Genomic DNA, 25,462 nt, shown 5'->3' on the forward strand with positions numbered 1-25,462 from the left:
CTTCACTCACGCCGCCAAACTTACCCTAGTAAAACTGACTATCCTACCGATCCTTGACTTCGGCGATGTCATCTACAAAATAGCTTCCAATACTCTACTCAGCAAACTGGATGCAGTTTATCACAGTGCCATCCGTTTTGTTACTAAAGCACCTTATACCACCCACCACTGCGACCTGTATGCTCTAGTCGGCTGGCCCTCGCTACATATTCGTCGCCAGACCCACTGGCTCCAGGTCATCTACAAGTCCATGCTAGGTAAAGCTCCGCCTTATCTCAGTTCACTGGTCACGATGGCAACACCCACCCGTAGCACACGCTCCAGCAGGTGTATCTCACTGATCATCCCTAAAGCCAACACCTCATTTGGCCGCCTTTCGTTCCAGTTCTCTGCTGCCTGTGACTGGAACAAATTGCAAAAATCTTTGAAGTTGGAGACTTTTATCTCCCTCACCAACTTTAAACATCTGCTATCTGAGCAGCTAACCGATCGCTGCAGCTGTACCTAGTCCATCGGTAAACAGCCCACCCATTTTTACCTACCTCATCCCCATACTGTTTTTATTTATTTACTTTTCTGCTCTTTTGCACACCAGTATCTCTACCTGTACATGACCATCTGATCATTTATCACTCTAGTGTTAATCTGCTAAATTGTAATTATTCTCCTACCTCCTCATGCCTTTTGCACACAATGTATATAGACTCTCCTTTTTTTCTACTGTGTTATTGACTTGTTAATTGTTTACTCCATGTGTAACTCTGTGTTGTCTGTTCACACTGCTATGCTTTATCTTGGCCAGGTCGCAGTTGTAAATGAGAACTTGTTCTCAACTAGCCTACCTGGTTAAATAAAGGTGAAATAAAAATGTAAAAATAAAGTACACTATATACAATTGCCAATGGTGTGTGTGCAAGTGAGTGGTTGCGTGCATAGATGTTGATAATGAGGGGTGTTGAGAGGTGCCAAAACAAACAAGCCTAGGTGTGTCCCATTTTGCTGACGACACTTCCGGCTCTGCCCACCGACATCCTATTGAGGAAAACAAGAGCAAAGAGTAAGAATTCGGCAGATGGAGTGGGAAGATCATCACAGCTTCCAACTGTGTGGTAACAGTTTAGGGTAGGGCCTTTCCTAATTCAGCAAAATTACCCCTACACAAAGCGAGGTCTGTACAGAAATGGTTTGTCCCGATCAGTGTGGAAGAACTTGACTAGCCTGCACCAAGCCCTGACCTCAACTCCATTGAACACCTTTGGGATTAATTGTAACGCAGACTGCAAACCAGGCCTAATCGCCTAACATCAGTGCCCGACTTCACTAATGCTCTTGTGGTCACAGCAATGTTCCAACATCTAGTGGAAAGCCTTCCCAGACTTGTGGAGGTTGTTATGGCAACTCCATAATAGCGCCCATTATTTTTGGAATGAGATGTTCGACTAGCAGTTGTCCACATACTTTTAGTCATGTAGTGTATCTTAGATCGCAGAACACATTCTCTTGGGGCACTGTCATTAGAATAACACGTGCGATTGGCAACAGTTTTCCATCCTATTTGGATTGGCTGCCGAAAATATCCGAGTTCCGTTACGTCTGACTGAAGTATCCAATGAAAATTGCATCTAAAAACATCTGGCCAATACGATGACAGTGGGCGGGACATCCTCCAGAAAGCAATAGTTCTTTGGTGTCAGTCAGTAGCTTAAAAATTATTGTCTTAGCTTCAGAACTTGTGTGCGTTAGCCTGGCAAAGTTGCTGGAGTTCATAAGCGATATAGATTAATTTGCCTACAACGTACAGTTCTGTTATGGAACTGGACAAAATGGACGAGAACGACTGGAAATACCACGGAGAAGGCAACAAAAGTCTAGTGGTTTCTAATGTCCAGGTGAGCTAGCTAATGTTAGGTCAGTAAGCTAAAATCTTGGTAGCTAGCATATGCTACTAACTAGCTAGGTAGCTAATATATTAGCTAGCTGGTCAGGTTGTCTGGCGTCGTCCAGGTCTGTAAAAGCAAAAAGTGGAAAGTAAAATATTGTTTATTTTACTTGTCACTAGATTGTTTGCTAGTAGTCATCTGATTTATTGTGTTTTTTTCCTCTCCCCCACATCAGTTGCTAGCTACCAAATATCAAGCTAGCGTCGTAGCTAACGTTAGCCACATTTAGTGCCTTGGAAATCAAACTAGCAATGTATTTACGGTAGCAAGCAAGCAAGCTAGCTAACTTTAACCTTGCTGAGTTATCACATGGGTTACAGCAAAGGACTCTCACTTCATCTTTTTAAATGTATATTTAGGTATCTTCTTTAAAATGATTTCCCATGCTGATATTTTTCAACACTCTTCCTATCCAGCACGCCAGAGTCCTTCGGCTCCTGAAGTATTCTACAGAAGATGCCGAAAACTCGCATAAGGTTAGAAAATATTTTCCCGTGTCCCATTAGTTGACTTCTCCCCCCCCCCCCCCCCCCCCCCCCCATAACCATTACAACAATAAACTGTCAGATCTTGGTTTGGTAACAAGATATGCTCCTAAATCGAAATGTCTTAAGAATTGGTTTATTCTGTGAATCGTTTAGTGTCTTTTTATTATGATTAATCAACAACTCAATCCAACTCCCTGTATTGGTTTGGGGGGGATTTCGTTTCTGGAAATCAACATTTGGGTGAGCAAGGCGGAGTAACGTTACGTTGCCACCATATTCTGATCTTTGGTCATTTGTTTTGTATTTTTCCTCACTAAAGGTTAGGATTATGGGAGGGGTTAGCTGATCCCAGATCTGTCCATTTACTTGTGTAAGGCTCTCAAAGGTCCAGTTTAGGATGAATGGCTTTCATTGACTGCTTGTATCAACCAAGCGAGTGAAGGCACAAACACAAGTATCCCGTCATTGCATTTACACAGAGCTCTGAAAAAATGAACACTCCAGGATTGTCCCAGAAACCCAATTTCTCTTGACGATCTGTTTCTTCTCTTCCAGACAACAGAACAAGCTTTTCGCCACATACAGAACATAGTTGACTATAGTCAAAATGTCATGAAGCCACTGCTGGGGGAGAAATTCGTCCACGACGGAGTAAGACATATATATATATTCTGTGCTAACTATGTTGTTGTAAATAGCATGGAACCTTTCCCCCAATATGTTATGAGGTTAACTGTTTGGTTAAAAGACAGTTCTTTTGCCACATGTTACTAATAAAGTTATCAAATCCAGTTGAAAGGTTATGGTCAGTTCTGTTCCCTGATACAGCTTTGTATGATAGTATATGCTATAGATACACCAATCAATACATTATTGTATGATAGTGTATGCTTTTGATACATTTCAATCAATGCATTATTGTTTGTGTTAGGAGGCTGTGAAGCTCCCGCTGGACTTTGTCCGACAGCTGTCATTGAAGGTCCAGCAGGAAAGGCCAGGTACGTGTCGTCTTTTTAGTTTGTCAGGGTTTGGCATCTTCGGGTTGTCATGAAATATGACACATCACATTTCCTTGTGTTGTTGTGGAATACATCAGCAGACTAAGCTGTGGTGCGTGTGGACGTGTGCGTGTGTGCGTGTGGACGTGTGGTGCGTGTGAAGTTAGTGGTGACAGAATGCTATCTATAGGTAGTGGAATCTACAGTGTCTGGTGTAATGGAACTCTAAATAGCTTTGTATTTATTTCATCATTATGAGGAAATTACTTTTTTTTTATGGCTATAGTTAAAACCTGCACATCAATGGCCAGTTCCCAGACACAGGTGATCACAGTCGGGGATTAAAAATCAGTCTCAAAGGAGATTCTCTGTTGAAAGAGCTGTTTAGTTCAGAACTAGGCTCAATGTGTCTGGGGGGGGGGAGGAAAGGGCCCCAAATGTCTGTGACTGAAGTTGTCGTGAATGTGTTATAACTAACCCATCTGTCTGTGTGTTCCATGTCATGGCAGAGTCTCGCTGTGACAAAGTGATGGATACGTTTAGTGGATGTGCCTTGTGTCTGCCTAACCTCACCCAGCTCTCCTCCTGCTGCTGCTGCAGAGAACACAGACCTCCTCTCTGTATAGAGATTAAGGTACAGTCTATGGGCCCTGGTACAAAGTAGCACACACACACAACCGTTCAAAAGTTTGGGGTCACTTAGAAAGGTCCTTGTTTTTGTCCATTAAAATAACATCAAAGGCCAGCATCCCGGAGTCGCCTCTTCACTGTTGACATTGAGACTGGTGTTTTGCGGGTACTATTTAATGAAGCTGCCAGTTGAGGACTTGTGAGGCGTCTGTTTCTCAAACTAGACACACTAATGTACTTGTCCTCTTGCTCAGTTGTTGACCGGGGCCTCCTACTCCTCTTTCTATTCTGGTTAGAGCCAGTTTGCGCTGTTCTGTGAAGGGAGTAGTACACACCGTTGTACGAGATCTTCAGTTTCTTGGCATTTTCTCGCATGGAATAATCTTAATTTCTCAGAGCAAGAATAGACTGACGAGTTTCAGAAAATGTCTTTGTTTCTGGCCATTTTGAGCCTGTAATCGAACCCACAAATGCTGATGCTCCAGATACTCAACTAGTCTAAATAAGGCCAGTTTTATTGCTTCTTTAATCAAGACAACAGTTGTCAGCTGTGCTAACATAATTGCAAAGGGGTTTTCTAACGATCAATTAGCCTTTTAAAATAAACTTGGATTAGCTAATACAACGTGCCATTGGAACACAGGAGTGATGGTTGCTGATAATGGGCCTCTGTACGTCTATGTAGATATTCCATTAAAATCAGCCGTTTCCAGCTACAATAGTCATTTACAACATTAACAATGTCTACAGTGTATTCCTGATCAATTTGATGTTATTTTTATTAATGGACAGAAAAAAAGGTGCTTTTCTTTCAAACACAAGGACATTTCTAAGTGACCCCAAACTTTTGAGAGGGAGAGAGACCGACCATTTGGGACGGCCTCAGTCATCTCCCCATTTTATAAATTTTTAAGGATGGAGCTATAGTTGTAGGAAGTTACTGCTCATTGAGAAACACTGTAGAACCCGTTCTCAAAACCAATTTACATTCCTGGTTAAACAATGATTAAATAAACAGATTATGTAAACTTGACAAGTGTTTTTTTTGTTTTTTTTAAATATACAAATACACAGACCGTGAAAAGACGTGATGACACTCCTTTTATAAGGACCTGGGTTATTGAATACAGGATTAAAGGAAAACTGAGTCAGAAGTCATGGGGGTTTTTGATGTCAAGCGATACAGGGACAAGTGTGTGTTTTTTTTAGCTAAAAAAAAGAACCGTTTTGTTGATTCCACTTAATTAAGTCAGCCGCAGTGACTCACTTCTGGTCTCGTGTTTTACAGCCCAAATGTGGATTTCTGCCGTCCTCTAGACACGTTACGAAAGAAATCAAAAAGCAGGTGTGCCGCTTCTGCATGCATCAACATTTTAAGGTGAGTTCACATTGTTTAGGGAACGACGTTGGAATAACCTGCCGTACTACATTAGTTTGATGACCTTGAGGGTTCTTCAATGAGAAATGACGTGTACATTACCTAGTCAAATACAACAGAGCACACCTCTGCTTCACTTGACTGGTCCTTTTGACTATACCAGAGAATAGACAGGGGGTTAGGATATCTACCAGAGGATAGACTAGGGGTTAGGATATCTACCAGAGGATAGACTAGGGGTTAGGATATCTACCAGAGAATAGACAGGGGTTAGGATATCTACCAGAGAATAGACTGGGGGTTAGGATATCTACCAGAGGATAGACAGGGGTTAGGATATCTACCAGAGAATAGACTGGGGGTTAGGATATCTACCAGAGGATAGACAGGGGTTAGGATATCTACCAGAGAATAGACTGGGGGTTAGGATATCTACCAGAGAATAGACAGGGGTTAGGATATCTACCAGAGAATAGACTGGGGGTTAGGATATCTACCAGAGGATAGACAGGGGTTAGGATATCTACCAGAGAATAGACTGGGGGTTAGGATATCTACCAGAGAATAGACTGGGGGTTAGGATATCTACCAGAGGATAGACAGGGGTTAGGATATCTACCAGAGGATAGACAGGGGTTAGGACATCTACCAGAGGATAGACAGGGGTTAGGATATCTACCAGAGGATAGACAGGGGTTAGGATATCTACCAGAGGATAGACAGGGGTTAGGATATCTACCAGAGGATAGACAGGGGTTAGGATATCTACCAGAGGATAGACAGGGGTTAGGATATCTACCAGATAATAGACTGGGGGTTAGGATATCTACCAGAGGATAGACAGGGGTTAGGATATCTACCAGAGAATAGACTGGGGGTTAGGATATCTACCAGAGAATAGACTGGGGGTTAGGATATCTACCAGAGAATAGACTGGGGGTTAGGATATCTACCAGAGAATAGACTGGGGGTTAGGATATCTACCAGAGAATAGACTGGGGGTTAGGACATCTACCAGAGAATAGACTGGGGGTTAGGATATCTACCAGAGAATAGACTGGGGGTTAGGATATCTACCAGAGAATAGACTGGGGGTTAGGACATCTACCAGGAGCCAGGCATTTGTTATTGTGAAAGTTGAGTGTTGTGATCGGTGTCTGCCCCCTGCTGGTGAGACTGTAGAACTGCGCCGGGTGGAGACAAACGGACTGAGTTTTGTGCTCTTCTCTCTAACTCAACAGTTGGCCCATGGAAAGTGGAAACGGCTGAGCCGGTACTGCCCCTTAGACCTGTTCTCAGGGTAAGTGACAGTACACGTCACCTGCCCAGTTATCAATTCAATTCAAGGGGCTTTATTGGCATGGGAAACATATTTACCTTTCCAGAAACAAGTGAAATAGATAAACACAAAAGTGCACAAAAGTTCCAAAATACTGAAGACCTTTCACATCATGTGTATATATATATATTACAGTGTTGTAACGATCGGCAAATAGTTAAAGTACAAAAGGGAAAATTAAATAAACATGGGTTGTATATAGAATGGTGTTTTGTTCTTCAATGGTTGACCTTTTCTTGTGGCAACAGGTCGCACATCTTGCTGCTGTGATTGTCACCATCTTGTGGTACACATGGTGTATCTACAACCATTTGATCTGACCATGTTCAGAACTCGGTGCTCCTCTAGTCTGTATATGATTCCACAGCATGTGGATAAAGTGCCATGTATACTCAGCCTGAATCTCTCTGCTTTAGGAACAAACAGAGAATGTCCCTAGCCATCAAGCACTTGATAGAGGAACCTCAAAACAACTTTAAAATCTTCAAGGTGTGTATCTCTGCGGTACACCTGTCATACTCATTCTGCAACAGTAGTCCTCTCATTGCATTGCGCAATTTATTATTTCACTCTGACCTGTCTGTCTCTATCCAGGCTGGATCTATAGCTGTCAGGGTTATGAAACCTGTCTGTCTCTATCCAGGCTGGATCTATAGCTGTCAGGGTTATTAAACCTGTCTGTCTCTATCCAGAATGGATCTATAGCTGTCAGGTTTATTAACCCAGACAGCTGTCTCTATCCTGTCTGTCTCTATCCAGACTGGATCTATAGCTGTCAGGGTTATTAAACCTGTCTCTCTATCCAGAATGGATCTATAGCTGTCAGGGTTATGAAACCTGTCTGTCTCTATCCAGGCTGGATCTATAGCTGTCAGGGTTATTAAACCTGTCTGTCTCTATCCAGACTGGATCTATAGCTGTCAGGGTTATGAAACCTGTCTGTCTCTATCCAGACTGGATCTATAGCTGTCAGGGTTATTAAACCTGTCTCTATCCAGGCTGGATCTATAGCTGTCAGGGTTATTAAACCTGTCTCTATCCAGACTGGATCTATAGCTGTCAGGTTTATTAAACCTACCTGTCTCTATCCAGACTGGATCTATAGCTGTCAGGGTTATGAAACCTGTCTGTCTCTATCCAGACTGGATCTATAGCTGTCAGGTTTATTAACCCAGACAGCTGTCTCTATCCTGTCTGTCTCTATCCAGACTGGATCTATAGCTGTCAGGGTTATGAAACCTGTCTGTCTCTATCCAGAATGGATCTATAGCTGTCAGGGTTATGAAACCTGTCTGTCTCTATCCAGACTGGATCTATAGCTGTCAGGGTTATTAAACCTGTCTGTCTCTATCCAGACTGGATCTATAGCTGTCAGGGTTATGAAACCTGTCTGTCTCTATCCAGACTGGATCTATAGCTGTCAGGTTTATTAACCCAGACAGCTGTCTCTATCCTGTCTGTCTCTATCCAGACTGGATCTATAGCTGTCAGGGTTATGAAACCTGTCTGTCTCTATCCAGACTGGATCTATAGCTGTCAGGGTTATTAAACCTGTCTGTCTCTATCCAGACTGGATCTATAGCTGTCAGGGCTATTAAACCTGTCTGTCTCTATCCAGACTGGATCTATAGCTGTCAGGGTTATGAAACCTGTCTCTCTACCCAGGCTGGATCTATAGCTGTCAGGGTTATTAAACCTGTCTCTATCCAGGCTGGATCTATAGCTGTCAGGGTTATTAAACCTGTCTCTATCCAGACTGGATCTATAGCTGTCAGGGTTATTAAACCTGTCTCTATCCAGACTGGATCTATAGCTGTCAGGTTTATTAAACCTACCTGTCTCTATCCAGGCTGGATCTATAGCTGTCAGGTTTATTAAACCTGTCTCTATCCAGACTGGATCTATAGCTGTCAGGTTTATTAAACCTACCTGTCTCTATCCAGACTGGATCTATAGCTGTCAGGTTTATTAACCCAGACAGCTGTCTCTATCCTGTCTGTCTCTATCCAGGCTGGATCTATAGCTGTCAGGGTTATTAAACCTACCTGTCTCTATCCAGGCTGGATCTATAGCTGTCAGGGTTATGAAACCTGTGTCTCTATCCGGTCTGTCTCTATCCAGGCTGGATCTATAGCTGTCAGGTTTATTAAACCTGTCTCTCTATCCAGACTGGATCTATAGCTGTCAGGGTTATTAAACCTGTCTGTCTCTATCCAGGCTGGATCTATAGCTGTCAGGGTTATTAAACCTGTCTGTCTCTATCCAGGCTGGATCTATAGCTGTCAGGGTTATTAAACCTGTCTGTCTCTATCCAGGCTGGATTTATAGCTGTCAGGGTTATTAAACCTGTCTGTCTCTATCCAGGCTGGATCTATAGCTGTCAGGTTTATTAAACCTACCTGTCTCTATCCAGGCTGGATCTATAGCTGTCAGGTTTATTAAACCTACCTGTCTCTATCCAGACTGGATCTATAGCTGTCAGGGTTATGAAACCTGTCTGTCTCTATCCAGACTGGATCTATAGCTGTCAGGGTTATTAAACCTGTCTGTCTCTATCCAGACTGGATCTATAGCTGTCAGGGTTATTAAACCTGTCTGTCTCTATCCAGACTGGATCTATAGCTGTCAGGGTTATGAAACCTGTCTCTCTACCCAGGCTGGATCTATAGCTGTCAGGGTTATTAAACCTGTCTCTATCCAGGCTGGATCTATAGCTGTCAGGGTTATTAAACCTGTCTCTATCCAGACTGGATCTATAGCTGTCAGGGTAATGAAACCTGTCTGTCGCTATCCAGGCTGGATCTATAGCTGTCAGGTTTATTAACCCAGACAGCTGTCTCTATCCTGTCTGTCTCTATCCAGGCTGGATCTATAGCTGTCAGGGTTATTAAACCTACCTGTCTCTATCCAGGCTGGATCTATAGCTGTCAGGGTTATGAAACCTGTGTCTCTATCTTGTCTGTCTCTATCCAGGCTGGATCTATAGCTGTCAGGGTTATTAAACCTGTCTGTCTCTATCCAGGCTGGATCTATAGCTGTCAGGTTTATTAAACCTACCTGTCTCTATCCAGACTGGATCTATAGCTGTCAGGGTTATTAAACCTGTCTGTCTCTATCCAGACTGGATCTATAGCTGTCAGGGTTATGAAACCTGTCTGTCTCTATCCAGACTGGATCTATAGCTGTCAGGGTTATTAAACCTGTCTGTCTCTATCCAGACTGGATCTATAGCTGTCAGGGTTATGAAACCTGTCTGTCTCTATCCAGACTGGATCTATAGCTGTCAGGGTTATTAAACCTGTCTCTATCCAGGCTGGATCTATAGCTGTCAGGGTTATTAAACCTGTCTCTATCCAGACTGGATCTATAGCTGTCAGGTTTATTAAACCTACCTGTCTCTATCCAGACTGGATCTATAGCTGTCAGGGTTATGAAACCTGTCTGTCTCTATCCAGACTGGATCTATAGCTGTCAGGTTTATTAACCCAGACAGCTGTCTCTATCCTGTCTGTCTCTATCCAGACTGGATCTATAGCTGTCAGGGTTATGAAACCTGTCTGTCTCTATCCAGAATGGATCTATAGCTGTCAGGGTTATGAAACCTGTCTGTCTCTATCCAGACTGGATCTATAGCTGTCAGGGTTATTAAACCTGTCTGTCTCTATCCAGACTGGATCTATAGCTGTCAGGGTTATTAAACCTGTCTGTCTCTATCCAGACTGGATCTATAGCTGTCAGGGTTATGAAACCTGTCTGTCTCTATCCAGACTGGATCTATAGCTGTCAGGTTTATTAACCCAGACAGCTGTCTCTATCCTGTCTGTCTCTATCCAGACTGGATCTATAGCTGTCAGGGTTATGAAACCTGTCTGTCTCTATCCAGACTGGATCTATAGCTGTCAGGGTTATTAAACCTGTCTGTCTCTATCCAGACTGGATCTATAGCTGTCAGGGCTATTAAACCTGTCTGTCTCTATCCAGACTGGATCTATAGCTGTCAGGGTTATGAAACCTGTCTCTCTACCCAGGCTGGATCTATAGCTGTCAGGGTTATTAAACCTGTCTCTATCCAGGCTGGATCTATAGCTGTCAGGGTTATTAAACCTGTCTCTATCCAGACTGGATCTATAGCTGTCAGGTTTATTAAACCTACCTGTCTCTATCCAGGCTGGATCTATAGCTGTCAGGTTATGAAACCTGTGTCTCTATCCGGTCTGTCTCTATCCAGGCTGGATCTATAGCTGTCAGGTTTATTAAACCTGTCTCTCTATCCAGACTGGATCTATAGCTGTCAGGGTTATTAAACCTGTCTGTCTCTATCCAGGCTGGATCTATAGCTGTCAGGGTTATTAAACCTGTCTGTCTCTATCCAGGCTGGATCTATAGCTGTCAGGGTTATTAAACCTGTCTGTCTCTATCCAGGCTGGATTTATAGCTGTCAGGGTTATTAAACCTGTCTGTCTCTATCCAGGCTGGATCTATAGCTGTCAGGTTTATTAAACCTACCTGTCTCTATCCAGGCTGGATCTATAGCTGTCAGGGTTATGAAACCTGTCTGTCTCTATCCAGACTGGATCTATAGCTGTCAGGGTTATGAAACCTGTCTGTCTCTATCCAGGCTGGATCTATAGCTGTCAGGGTTATTAAACCTGTCTGTCTCTATCCAGGCTGGATCTATAGCTGTCAGGGTTATTAAACCTACCTGTCTCTATCCAGGCTGGATCTATAGCTGTCAGGTTATGAAACCTGTGTCTCTATCCGGTCTGTCTCTATCCAGGCTGGATCTATAGCTGTCAGGGTTATTAAACCTGTCTGTCTCTATCCAGGCTGGATCTATAGCTGTCAGGGTTATTAAACCTGTCTGTCTCTATCCAGGCTGGATCTATAGCTGTCAGGGTTATTAAACCTGTCTGTCTCTATCCAGGCTGGATTTATAGCTGTCAGGGTTATTAAACCTGTCTGTCTCTATCCAGGCTGGATCTATAGCTGTCAGGGTTATGAAACCTGTCTGTCTCTATCCAGACTGGATCTATAGCTGTCAGGTTTATTAACCCAGACAGCTGTCTCTATCCTGTCTGTCTCTATCCAGACTGGATCTATAGCTGTCAGGGTTATTAAACCTGTCTGTCTCTATCCAGGCTGGATCTATAGCTGTCAGGTTTATTAAACCTACCTGTCTCTATCCAGACTGGATCTATAGCTGTCAGGGTTTTGAAACCTGTCTGTCTCTATCCAGGCTGGATCTATAGCTGTCAGGGTTATTAAACCTGTCTGTCTCTATCCAGACTGGATCTATAGCTGTCAGGGTTATGAAACCTGTCTCTCTACCCAGGCTGGATCTATAGCTGTCAGGGTTATTAAACCTGTCTCTATCCAGGCTGGATCTATAGCTGTCAGGGTTATTAAACCTGTCTCTATCCAGACTGGATCTATAGCTGTCAGGGTAATGAAACCTGTCTGTCGCTATCCAGGCTGGATCTATAGCTGACAGGTTTATTAAACCTACCTGTCTCTATCCAGGCTGGATCTATAGCTGTCAGGGTTATGAAACCTGTCTCTCTACCCAGGCTGGATCTATAGCTGTCAGGGTTATTAAACCTGTCTCTATCCAGGCTGGATCTATAGCTGTCAGGTTTATTAAACCTGTCTCTAGCCAGGCTGGATCTATAGCTGTCAGGGTTATTAAACCTGTCTCTATCCAGACTGGATCTATAGCTGTCAGGGTTATTAAACCTGTCTCTATCCAGACTGGATCTATAGCTGTCAGGGTTATTAAACCTACCTGTCTCTATCCAGACTGGATCTATAGCTGTCAGGGTTATGAAACCTGTCTGTCTCTATCCAGACTGGATCTATAGCTGTCAGGGTTATGAAACCTGTCTGTCTCTATCCAGACTGGATCTATAGCTGTCAGGGTTATGAAACCTGTCTGTCTCTATCCAGACTGGATCTATAGCTGTCAGGGTTATGAAACCTGTCTGTCTCTATCCAGGCTGGATCTATAGCTGTCAGGGTTATTAAACCTGTCTCTATCCAGGCTGGATCTATAGCTGTCAGGTTTATTAAACCTGTCTCTATCCAGACTGGATCTATAGCTGTCAGGGTTATTAAACCTGTCTGTCTCTATCCAGAATGGATCTATAGCTGTCAGGGTTATGAAACCTGTCTGTCTCTATCCAGACTGGATCTATTGCTGTCAGGGTTATTAAACCTACCTGTCTCTATCCAGGCTGGATCTATAGCTGTCAGGTTTATTAACCCAGACAGCTGTCTCTATCCGGTCTGTCTCTATCCGGTCTGTCTCTATCCAGGCTGGATCTATAGCTGTCAGGTTTATTAACCCAGACAGCTGTCTCTATCCTGTCTGTCTCTATCCAGACTGGATCTATAGCTGTCAGGGTTATGAAACCTGTCTCTCTACCCAGGCTGGATCTATAGCTGTCAGGGTTATTAAACCTGTCTCTATCCAGGCTGGATCTATAGCTGTCAGGGTTATTAAACCTGTCTCTATCCAGGCTGGATCTATAGCTGTCAGGGTTATTAAACCTGTCTCTATCCAGACTGGATCTATAGCTGTCAGGGTTATTAAACCTGTCTCTATCCAGGCTGGATCTATAGCTGTCAGGGTTATTAAACCTACCTGTCTCTATCCAGGCTGGATCTATAGCTGTCAGGTTTATTAACCCAGACAGCTGTCTCTCTCCTGTCTGTCTCTATCCAGGGTGGAGAGTGTATCTACAGCTGTAAGGATGATGCTGACGTGTTGCAGGACCTGGATGAATTGGCTCAGCATCTACGGCCATACTTCCTCCCTAGTGGCAGCCTTATGAACGGACACCAGTCCAGTAAGGTTGGTAGCCACATTATAATCTGCATCCTAAATGACACCCTGTATAGTGCACTACTATTGACCAAAGCCCTGAGGGGGCTCTCGAACTCAACTCTGGACCTCAAAGCCAGTTCCACTGTGTTTTCATTGTTCCCCTCTGAAATCAGGGACTGATTTTTAGACCTGGGGGGGGGGTCGACAAACCTTTTCCATTTGGAGCGGCAATTTATTTGACCATTTCTACCGACCTGCGTGCCAGTTCTGATCTTCATTTTTGCACATTTTGGTGGAACAGTTTTCATTTTAATTTATAATAGGTTATCGCAGTCGTTGTCATGTTGTTATCCTAAATTCAATCTACATCTAAATAATACAAATCTATAAGTAAAGGGGGGGGAGGGAGCTGGATAAGGGGGGGGAGGGAGCTGGATAAGGGGGGGGGGGGAGCTGGATAAGGGGGGGGGGGGGAGCTGGATAAGGGGGGGGGAGGGAGCTGGATAAAGGGGGGGGGGGGGGGGGGGGTGGATGGATAAAGGGAGGGAGCGGTCATTCTCAACGGACTCTAAAGACACTTTGTTTCCTTGCTGTTTTGAGGTGAAGTTAAGCCAATCAGAAATGCGATCAGACATGACTACATTTGCATTGCAGGCCAGGTAGCCTATAGACTTCTAGAAGCGTAATCAGGTGCGTGTCCTTACTCAACATTGACGATGAATAAATGGAATTAAATAAACCAGAACTAGCGTAGGTTGTGAGCTCTGCAAACAACGCGCCCACTCCGACAAGGACAACGGTAAACGACTGTAATAATATTGAATGCATTAACAGACGTGACCGTAACCAAACGTTGTAGATTAGAAAGGAAGGGAATTAGCAGTAAATGTAGAATACTACTGGTGATTAATGTGTAATGGGGAATTGGTAGACACTATCAATTTTAAAGGGAAAACAATGAATACGCCCAAAATGGCGAGACGGAGGAAGTGCATTTTTAGCACACTCCCATTGTTGGACCGGGGGCATCCCTGCGGGCCCATTCATTGACCACTGAGACCGGGGCATCCCTGCGGGCCCATTCAATGGATTAGTCCACTGAGACCGGGGCATCCCTGCGGGCCCATTCTATGACCACTGAGACCGGGGCATCCCTGCGGGCCCATTCATTGACCACTGAGACCGGGGCATCCCTGCGAGCCCATTCAATGACCACTGAGACCGGGGCATCCCTGCGGGCCCATTCAATGGATTAGTCCACTGAGACCGGGGCATCCCTGCGGGCCCATTCAATGACCACTGAGACCGGGGCATCCCTGCGGGCCCATTCAATGGATTAGTCCACTGAGATCGGGGCATCCCTGCGAGCCCATTCAATGACCACTGAGACCGGGGCATCCCTGCGAGCCCATTCAATGGATTAGTCCACTGAGACCGGGGCATCCCTGCGGGCCCATTCAATGACCACTGAGACCGGGGCATCCCTGCGAGCCCATTCAATGACCACTGAGACCGGGGCATCCCTGCGAGCCCATTCAATGGATTAGTCCACTGAGACCGGGGCATCCCTGCGAGCCCATTCAATGACCACTGAGACCGGGGCATCCCTGCGAGCCCATTCAATGGATTAGTCCACTGAGACCGGGGCATCCCTGCGGGCCCATTCAATGGATTAGTCCACTGAGACCGGGGCATCCCTGCGGGCCCATTCAATGGATTAGTCCACTGAGACCGGGGCATCCCTGCGAGCCCATTCAATGACCACTGAGACCGGGGCATCCCTGCGAGCCCATTCAATGACCACTGAGACCGGGGCATCCCTGCGGGCCCATTCAATGGATTAGTCCACTGAGACCGGGGCATCCCTGCGGGCCCATTCAATGGATTAGTCCACTGAGACCGGGGCATCCCTGCGAGCCCATTCAATGACCACTGAGACCGGGGCATCCCTGCGAGCCCATTCAATGACCACTGAGACCGGGGCATCCCTGCGGGCCCATTCAATGGATTAGTCCACTGAGACCGGGGCATCCCTGCGGGCCCATTCAATGACCACTGAGACCGCTGTGAATCAGAATCCTTGTGAGCCACGAAAAAAATTATCTATTTGTGACTGCTCCACTAAAGAATCTTGGTCTACCAACTGCCTATCAAACAATTAAAATGGGGTCAGCCCTACATTTGGAATGTATCCTGTCTCTTTCTGTTTTAATGGCCCTGTACAGCCTCTCCTCAGTGTCTGCTTCCTCCTTGGGAATTTTTCCTGGTCACTGTGCTTCTGCTTGCTCTCTGGGGTCGACGCCGGGTTACTGTAAAGCTCTCTGGGGCCGACGCTGGGTTACTGTAAAGCTCTCTGGGGCCGACGCTGGGTTACTGTAAAGCTCTCTGGGGCCGACGCCGGGTTACTGTAAAGCTCTCTGTCAAATGGTACCCTATTCCCTCTGGGCCCTGGTCAAATGGAACCCTATTCCCAATGGGCCCTGGTCAAATGGTACCATATTCCCTCTGGGCCCTGGTCAAATGGAACCCTATTTCCTCTGGGCCCTGGTACCCTATTCCCTATGGGCCCTGGTCAAATGGAACCCTATTCCCTCTGGGCCCTGGTCAAATGGAACCCTATTCCCTCTGGGCCCTGGTCAAATGGTACCCTATTCCCTCTGGGCCCTGGTCAAATGGAACCCTATTCCCTCTGGGCCCTGGTCAAATGGTACCCTATTCCCTCTGGGCCCTGGTCAAATGGTACCCTATTCCCTCTGGGCCCTGGTCAAATGGAACCCTATTCCCTCTGGGCCCTGGTCAAATGGAACCCTATTCCCTCTGGGCCCTGGTCAAATGGTACCCTATTCCCTCTGAGCCCTGGTCAAATGGAACCCTATTCCCTCTGGGCCCTGGTCAAATGGTACCCTATTCCCTCTGGGCCCTGGTCAAATGGAACCCTATTTATTCCCTCTGGGCCCTGGTCAAATGGAACCCTATTTCCTCTGGGCCCTGGCACCCTATTCCCTCTGGGCCCTGGTCAAATGGAACCCTATTCCCTATGGGCCCTGGTCAAATGGTACCCTATTCCCTCTGGGCCCTGGTCAAATGGAACCCTATTTCCTCTGGGCCCTGGTACCCTATTCCCTATGGGCCCTGGTCAAATGGAACCCTATTCCCTCTGGGCCCTGGTCAAATGGTACCCTATTCCCTCTGGGCCCTGGTCAAATGGAACCCTATTCCCTCTGGGCCCTGGTCAAATGGTACCCTATTCCCTCTGGGCCCTGGTCAAATGGTACCCTATTCCCTCTGGGCCCTGGTCAAATGGAACCCTATTTCCTCTGGGCCCTGGTACCCTATTCCCTATGGGCCCATGTCAAATGGAACCCTATTCCCTCTGGGCCCTGGTCAAATGGAACCCTATTCCCTCTGGGCCCTGGTCAAATGGAACCCTATTCCCTCTGGGCCCTGGTCAAATGGAACCCTATTCCCTCTGGGCCCTGGTCAAATGGTACCCTATTCCCTCTGGGCCCTGGTCAAATGGTGCCCTATTCCCTCTGGGCCCTGGTCAAATGGAACCCTATTCCCTATGGGCCCTGGTCAATTGGTACCCTATTCCCTCTGGGCCCTGGTAAAATGAAACCCTATTCCCTATGGGCCCTGGTCAAAAGTAGTGCACTATATAGGGAACAGACTGTTTGAGACATCTTAATGTTCTGTCCTCCTTTCCTCTAACTTTCTGTTTAAACCCCCAGGTGGTTCTGAATGAGTTGATCCAGGTGATCGTGAGTGCCCTGTTGAGCTCCTGGGACCCCAGGAAGACTCGCCTGTCTGAGGGCAGAGTGAGGTGTGAGGCCAGCCTCCTGCACCGGGACCTGCTACGCAACAGTGAGAGACAGGGATACTTGGCGTGGAGAATTTTAAAAAAGGCTCATGCATGCTTTATAACAAGCTATACAGCATTATAAACCGGGTGGTTCGAGCCCTGAATGCTGATTTGGCTGACAGCCGTGGTATATCAGACCGTAAACCACAACATTATTTTTTCTTCTTCTCTAATTCTGCTGGTAACCAGTTTATGATAGCAATAAGGCACCATGGGGGTTTCTGGGATATGACCAATATACCACAGCTAAGGGATGTATCCAGGCACTCTGTGTTGCGTCGTGTCTAAGAACAGCCCCTAGCCGTGGTATATTGGTCATATACCACACCCCCTTCGTGCCTTATTGCTTAATTTTGTTGAATGTGTTACCAAAATATAAACGCAACGTGCAACGATTTCCAAGATGTTACCGTGTGACAGTTCATATAAGGAAATCGGTCAATTTAAATAAATGAATTAGGACCCTGGATTTCCTAGATTTTTCACACGGGAATACAGAGCTGTTGGTCACAGAAACCTTTTTAAAAGTGTCCGTAGATTTATGTCTGTCCATACCATAAACCGGATAGCCACCATGGGGCACTTTGTTCACAACGTTGACATCAGCAAACCGCTCACCCACATGACACCATACACGTGGTCTTGAGGTTGTGAGGCCGGTTGGACGTACTGCCAAATTCTCTAAAACTGTTATAGAGAAATTAACATTAAATTCTCTGGCGGCAGCTCTGGTGGACATTCCTGCAGTCAGCATGTCAATGACACACTCCCTTAAAACTTTAGACATCTGTGGCAAAACTGCACATTTTAGTGGATCCCAGCACAAGGTGCACCTGTGTAATGATCATGCTGTGTTTAATCAGCTTCTTGATAATGCCACAGCTGTCAGGTGTTTGTCTATGGAGATTGCATGGCTATCGATGGATTATCTTTTGCATGTTTTATTTTATATATTTAAATCTTATCAACGTCAATATTTGTATTATTATCTTTTTCTTTTCAGCTAACCACTGCCTACCCAAAGATTGCGTCCTGGACAAAATTCTGGGGACTCAGATGTTGGATAATTTAGACATTGAGGGGTTAAACCCCCTGTTTAAACGAGTGGAGCAGCATCTACAGGACTTTCCTAAAGAGAGGTGAGAACCACAATACTGTTATTCAGTGGTTTCATTTGGCGTGTAATAACCTAGGTAGACCACTAGACGGCGTGTAATAACCTAGGTAGACCACTAGACGGAGTGTAATAACCTAGGTAGACCACTGGACGGAGTGTAATAACCTAGGTAGACCACTAGATGGCGTGTAATAACCTAGGTAGACCACTAGACGGAGTGTAATAACCTAGGTAGACCACTAGATGGCGTGTAATAACCTAGGTAGACCACTAGACGGAGTGTAATAACCTAGGTAGACCACTAGACGGAGTGTAATAACCTAGGTAGACCACGTGTAATAACCTAGGTAGACCACTAGACGGAGTGTAATAACCTAGGTAGACCACTAGACGGAGTGTAATAACCTAGGTAGACCACTGGACGGAGTGTAATAACCTAGGTAGACCACTAGACGGAGTGTAATAACCTAGGTAGACCACTAGACGGAGTGTAATAACCTAGGTAGACCACTGGACGGAGTGTAATAACCTAGGTAGACCACTGGACGGAGGGTAATAACCTAGGTAGACCACTGGACGGAGTGTAATAACCTAGGTAGACCACTAGATGGAGTGTAATAACCTAGGTAGATCACTGGACGGAGTGTAATAACCTAGGTAGACCACTGGACGGAGTGTAATAACCTAGGTAGACCACTGGACGGAGTGTAATAACCTAGGTAGACCACTAGACGGAGTGTAATAACCTAGGTAGACCACTAGACGGAGTGTAATAACCTAGGTAGACCACTAGATGGAGTGTAATAACCTAGGTAGACCACTAGATGGAGTGTAATAACCTAGGTAGACCACTGAACGGAGTGTAATAACCTAGGTAGACCACTGGATGGCGTATCACACAGAATTGTCTAGCATGTAATTGTCTGCTGTAGAGTTAAGATTTCCCTTCACTGGAACTAAGGAGCTTATCCCAAACCATGAAAACCAGCCTCAGACCATGATTCCTCCTCCACCAAACTTTACAGTTGGCACTATGCATTGGGGCAGGTAGCGTTCTCCTGGCATCCGCCAAACCCAGATTTGTCCGTCAGACTGCCAGATGGTGAAGCGTGATTCATCACTCCAGAGAACGCGTTTCTACTGTTCCAGAGTTCAATGGCGGCGAGCTTAACACCACTCCAGCCGACGTTTGGCATTGCGCATGGTGATCTTATGCTTGTGTGCGGCTGCTCTGCCATGGAAGCCCATTTCATGAAGCTCCCGATGAACAGTTATTGTGCTGACGTTGCTTCTAGAGGCAGTTTGGAACTCCGTAGTCAGTGTTGCAACTGAGGACAGACGTTTTTTGGGGTTCAGCACTCGGCGGTCCCGTTCTGTGAGCTTGTGTGGCCTACCACTTTGCGGCTGAGCCGTTGTTGCTCCTAGACGTTTCCACTTCACAATAACAGCACTTACAGTAGACCGGGGCAGCTCTAGCAGGGCATAGTTGACGAACTACCTTGTTGGAAAGGTGGCATCCTATGACTGTGCCACGTTGAAAGTCACTGAGCTCTTCAGTACGGGCCATTCTACTGCCAATGTTTGTCTATGGAGAGTGCATGGCTATGTGCTCGATTTTATACACCTGTCTAGCCGAATCCACTAATTTGAAGGGGTGTCCGTCCTTCTAAATTGTTGTGACCATGTCAGACCATGAGACATCCCAAAAAATCGATCTTCTCACAAACGTCTGTAGCATCTGAATGGTTTTGGCCCCCCGTTTGGATACAAACGCCAGCTGTACTTCCCAAGTTATATATAAATATATATCTATCTTAAACATTTTTTGAGGGGACTAATGAAAACAAATACCAATGGGGGGGGGGGGGGGTTTCTCTTCCTCTGACTGACTGACTCTGCTTGTAGAAGTAGCCTTCAGATCGACGGGCCGTACAGCCACAGCTTCCTGGAGAAGATCCAGAAGTGTCCGCCTGAAGACGACGGCTCTATCGAGTACGCTGTCGGAAAGGCGAGAACCCTCTTCTTTCTTACCACGCACGCAACTCTGTAAAACCTGAATTATTTACACAAGGCTCCATAAATATACATTATATTGCTTGGGGCTTTAGTGCTTGTTGTTCCCCACACAGGTTGTAGTCTAATGTCTAATAAAGTGGATTTGTTAAAAAATATTTTAAAAAGTAAGCTTATTTGTCTAATATGGCTGTTTCTCATCAGGTCCACCAGTACAGAGTTGCCATGACAGCCAAGGACTGCTCTATCATGATCACCATAGCAACCTGTGGGGAGGAGGACGGGTGAGGACCTAGTTGAATTCTACCAAGTTGGCCTCCGTAGTGCTACAGTCCAATCCTTGTACTGTTAGCACAAACAGACTGGTTCCCAGGCTAATCAGTCACTACTATATACTGACCCTCAATCTTCTCCCCTGTGTACTGCCTACATGGAGCAGACCCTCATTCTTCTCCCCTGTGTACTGCCTACATGGAGCAGACCCTCATTCTTCTCCCCTGTGTACTGCCTACAGGTTGGACCAGAGCCTGGAGATCCAGCCTTCGAAGCCTCGCTTCACCTACTCCGTGTCCATCCTAGACCTGGACCCTAAACCCTACGAGAGCATCCCTCACCAGAGCAGACTGGACTCCAAGATAGTCAACCACTACCTGAGGAGCACCCTGCCCAACAACCAGGAACTAGCCAATCAGAGTGTCTTCCTGGGCTGGGACAGAGAAGGAGAGGACTGTACTCTGGTGTTCCATCCTGTATAACCACTCCCTCTGCTGTCTGGCCTTCCCGCTTGGTGTTACCTACACTCTCCCTCCCCCGTACCCTAACCCCTCCCTCCCCTAACCCCTCCCTCCCTCCCCCGTACTCTAACCCCCTCCCTCCCCCGTACCCTAACCGCCTCCCTCCCCCGTACCCTAACCGCCTCCCTCCCCCGTACCCTAACCCCTCCCTCCCCCGTACCCTAACCCCTCCCTCCCCCGTACTCTAACCGCCTCCCTCCCCCTTACCCTAACCCCTCCCTCCCCCGTACCCTAACCCCTCCTACTATCCCCAGACTGAACGCTGCTGTGGAACTGATAGAGCAAAAGTGAATGAACTGAACTGGGAAAAAACCTAAAAAGATTTGCCATATTATATAACCTGAGTTTAGGAAACGGAGTGCTGTGTCCCTAATGGCTCCCTATGGGCATTGGTCAAAGGTAGTGCACTATATAGGTAACAGGGTGCCATTTGGGGAGCTATGGTGGCACATATGACCCCGGGGTCTTCTGAAGCGATGTCTTATGGTGCGAGGCTCTGAGAGACCATGGATACAATCATGTCTTTCTTTGGATTCCCAGGCTCCTCACGCCTAGCCTCCATCTCCTCTCCCCTAGCCTCCATCTCCTGACACCTAGCCTCCATCTCCTGACACCTAGCCTCCATCTCCTCTCCCCTAGCGTCCATCTCCTCTCCCCTAGCTTCCATCTCCTGACACCTAGCCTCCATCTCCTGACACCTAGCCTCCATCTCCTCTTGCCTAGCCTCCATCTCCTCTTGCCTAGCCTCCATCTCCTCTCGTCTAGCCTCCATCTCTTCTCGCCTAGCCTCCATCTCTTCTCGCCTAGCCTCCATCTCCTCTTGCCTAGCCTCCATCTCCTCTTGCCTAGCCTCCATCTCCTGACACCTAGCCTCCATCTCCTCTTGCCTAGCCTCCATCTACTCTCCCCCAGCCTCCATCTCCTCTCCCCCAGCCTCCATCTCCTCTCCCCCAGCCTCCATCTCGTCTCCCCCAGCCTCCATCTCGTCTCCCCCAGCCTCCATCTCAACATGTCAGAAGGAGGGGAGGACGAGAGCATTTCAGTAGATCTAACTACCTAGGAACTTCTTCCCCAATGCTCTCCTCCTCACGGCCCTCTGAAAACGTTGAGGTCGCAGGACAATGAGGAAAGACTTCATGCGCCCCCCAGGGGGTACAACGGAGGCCGTGAGGGACTAAAAGTGTTGACTCTACGCAGCGCTAACAGAACCTAACAGTTTGCTTGTGCTGTTTTTAGTACATTGACCAGCGGTGTGAGTGATGGCTGGAACAGAAACGGTTCCCTATGTAGCCAAAAGTGGTGCACTAATCAGAGAACAGGATGCCATTTTACCCAGCCTCCCCTCCAGTGAGGAGGGGGGGGGGGGGGGGATAGTACCTAAAGGGTGTCTAATCCAATGAGAGGGGGCCGAAACCTAAAATGTCTGACTTGAATATCTGTCGTGTTGGGACTTGCCAGGAGAAAGGAAGATGGTTTTAAGAGAGAATACTTGTCCTGTTGCATGAAATGGGTTTTCCACTTAATCAAGTTGTCAGGGACCCCCGGCCGTTCCATGTGTTGCAGAGCTGGCACACCCCAGTCAACTCTGGGAGTCCCTGAGGAGAGGTTAAACCCCCCCCCTGCTGTAAGGAGTCCCTGAGGAGAGGTTTAAACCCCCTGCTGTATGGAGTCCCTGAGGAGAGGTTTAAACCCCCTGCTGTAGGGAGTCCCTGAGGAGAGGTTTAAACCCCCTGCTGTAAGGAGTCCCTAAGGAGAGGTTTAAACTCCCTGCTGTAAGGAGTCCCTGAGAGGTTTAAACTCCCTGCTGTAAGGAGTCCCTGAGGAGAGGTTTAAACCCCCTGCTGTAAGGAGTCCCTGAGGAGAGGTTTAAACCCCCTGCTGTAAGGAGTCCCTGAGGAGAGGTTTAAACCCCCTGCTGTATGGAGTCCCTGAGGAGAGGTTTAAACCCCCTGCTGTAAGGGGGCCCTGAGGAGAGGTTTAAACCCCCTGCTGTACGAAGTCCCTGAGGAGAGGTTTAAACCCCCTGCTGTAGGGAGTCCCTGCTGTAAGGAGTCCCTGAGGAGAGGTTTAAACCCCCTGCTGTAAGGAGTCCCTGAGGAGAGGTTTAAACCCTCTGCTGTAGGGAGTCCCTGAGGAGAGGTTTAAACCCCCTGCTGTAGGGAGTCCCTGAGGAGAGGTTTAAACCCCCTGCTGTAGGGAGTCCCTGAGGAGAGGTTTAAACCCCCTGCTGTAAGGAGTCTCTGAGGAGAGGTTTAAACCCCCTGCTGTGAGGAGTCCCTGAGGAGAGGTTAAACCCCCCCTGCTGTAGGGAGTCCCTGAGGAGAGGTTTAAACCCCCTGCTGTAGGGAGTCCCTAAGGAGAGGTTTAAACCCCCTGCTGTAGGGAGTCCCTGAGGAGAGGTTTAAACCCCCTGCTGTAAGGAGTCCCTGAGGAGAGGTTTAAACCCCCTGCTGTAGGGAGTCCCTGTGGAGAGGTTTAAACCCCCTGCTGTAGGGAGTCCCTGAGGAGAGGTTTAAACCCCCTGCTGTAAGGAGTCCCTGAGGAGAGGTTTAAACCCCCTGCTGTGAGGAGTCCCTGAGGAGAGGTTTAAACCCCCTGCTGTAGGGAGTCCCTGAGGAGAGGTTTAAACCCCCTGCTGTAAGGAGTCCCTGAGGAGAGGTTTAAACCCCCTGCTGTGAGGAGTCCCTGAGGAGAGGTTTAAACCCCCTGCTGTAAGGAGTCCCTGAGGAGAGGTTTAAACCCCCTGCTGTAAGGAGTCCCTGAGGAGAGGTTTAAACCCCCTGCTGTGAGGAGTCCCTGAGGAGAGGTTTAAACCCCCTGCTGTGAGGAGTCCCTGAGGAGAGGTTAAACCCCCCCTGCTGTAGGGAGTCCCTGAGGAGAGGTTTAAACTCCCTGCTGTAAGGAGTCCCTGAGGAGAGGTTTAAACCCCCTGCTGTAAGGAGTCCCTGAGGAGAGGTTTAAACCCCCTGCTGTAAGGAGTCCCTGAGGAGAGGTTTAAACCCCCTGCTGTGAGGAGTCCCTGAGGAGAGGTTTAAACCCCCTGCTGTGAGGAGTCCCTGAGGAGAGGTTAAACCCCCCCTGCTGTAGGGAGTCCCTGAGGAGAGGTTTAAACTCCCTGCTGTAAGGAGTCCCTGAGGAGAGGTTTAAACTCCCTGCTGTAAGGAGTCCCTGAGGAGAGGTTTAAACCCCCTGCTGTAGGGAGTCCCTGAGGAGAGGTTTAAACCCCCTGCTGTAGGGAGTCCCTAAGGAGAGGTTTAAACCCCCTGCTGTAAGGAGTCCCTGAGGAGAGGTTTAAACCCCCTGCTGTAAGGGGTCCCTGCTGTAAGGAGTCCCTGAGGAGAGGTTTAAACCCCCTGCTGTAAGGAGTCCCTGAGGAGAGGTTTAAACCCCCTGCTGTAAGGAGTCCCTGAGGAGAGGTTTAAACCCCCTGCTGTAAGGAGTCCCTGCTGTAAGGAGTCCCTGAGGAGAGGTTTAAACCCCCTGCTGTAAGGAGTCCCTGAGGAGAGGTTTAAACCCCCTGCTGTAAGGAGTCCCTGAGGAGAGGTTTAAACCCCCTGCTGTATGGAGTCCCTGAGGAGAGGTTTAAACCCCCTGCTGTAGGGAGTCCCTGAGGAGAGGTTTAAACCCCCTGCTGTAAGGAGTCCCTGAGGAGAGGTTTAAACCCCCTGCTGTAAGGAGTCCCTGAGGAGAGGTTTAAACCCCCTGCTGTAAGGAGTCCCTGCTGTAAGGAGTCCCTGAGGAGAGGTTTAAACCCCCTGCTGTAAGGAGTCCCTGAGGAGAGGTTTAAACCCCCTGCTGTAGGGAGTCCCTGAGGAGAGGTTTAAACCCCCTGCTGTAAGGAGTCCCTGCTGTAAGGAGTCCCTGAGGAGAGGTTTAAACTCCCTGCTGTAAGGAGTCCCTGAGGAGAGGTTTAAACCCCCTGCTGTAAGGAGTCCCTGAGGAGAGGTTTAAACCCCCTGCTGTATGGAGTCCCTGAGGAGAGGTTTAAACCCCCTGCTGTAGGGAGTCCCTGAGGAGAGGTTTAAACCCCCTGCTGTAAGGAGCAGACGGTGGCATATCTCCCAGGGTTGTGTCCCACAA

At 47.3% G+C, this 25,462-nt stretch overlaps 1 protein-coding gene across 1 annotated transcript; it reads left to right on the forward strand.

Moving 5' to 3' along the window:
* Positions 1 to 1,656: 1,656 nt before the first annotated feature.
* Positions 1,657 to 21,395, forward strand: LOC139414491 (inositol 1,3,4,5,6-pentakisphosphate 2-kinase). Its single transcript, XM_071162401.1, has 14 exons — positions 1,657 to 1,889; positions 2,357 to 2,416; positions 2,984 to 3,079; positions 3,360 to 3,426; positions 3,936 to 4,060; positions 5,345 to 5,434; positions 6,676 to 6,734; positions 7,190 to 7,262; positions 13,495 to 13,623; positions 17,328 to 17,460; positions 18,462 to 18,597; positions 20,481 to 20,583; positions 20,793 to 20,872; positions 21,103 to 21,395. Exons 1-14 carry the CDS (start codon positions 1,809 to 1,811, stop codon positions 21,341 to 21,343), a joined length of 1,473 nt encoding a protein of 490 aa, XP_071018502.1. The 5' UTR covers positions 1,657 to 1,808; the 3' UTR covers positions 21,344 to 21,395.
* The last annotated feature ends 4,067 nt before the right edge of the window (positions 21,396 to 25,462 follow it).

This window comes from Oncorhynchus clarkii, chromosome 7, assembly GCF_045791955.1.
Source record: "Oncorhynchus clarkii lewisi isolate Uvic-CL-2024 chromosome 7, UVic_Ocla_1.0, whole genome shotgun sequence".
Lineage (NCBI taxonomy): Eukaryota > Metazoa > Chordata > Actinopteri > Salmoniformes > Salmonidae > Oncorhynchus > Oncorhynchus clarkii.

What these genes read in the sequence shown, in the direction of transcription:
- LOC139414491 (XM_071162401.1), top strand. Translation starts at nt 1,809, where the DNA reads ATGGAACTGGACAAAATGGACGAGAACGACTGGAAATACCACGGAGAA. An exon ending in CCCTTAGACCTGTTCTCAGG is followed by an intron (nt 6,735 to 7,189) that starts GTAAGTGACAGT and finishes TCTCTGCTTTAG; the next exon opens with GAACAAACAGAGAATGTCCC. An exon ending in TCGAGTACGCTGTCGGAAAG is followed by an intron (nt 20,584 to 20,792) that starts GCGAGAACCCTC and finishes GTTTCTCATCAG; the next exon opens with GTCCACCAGTACAGAGTTGC.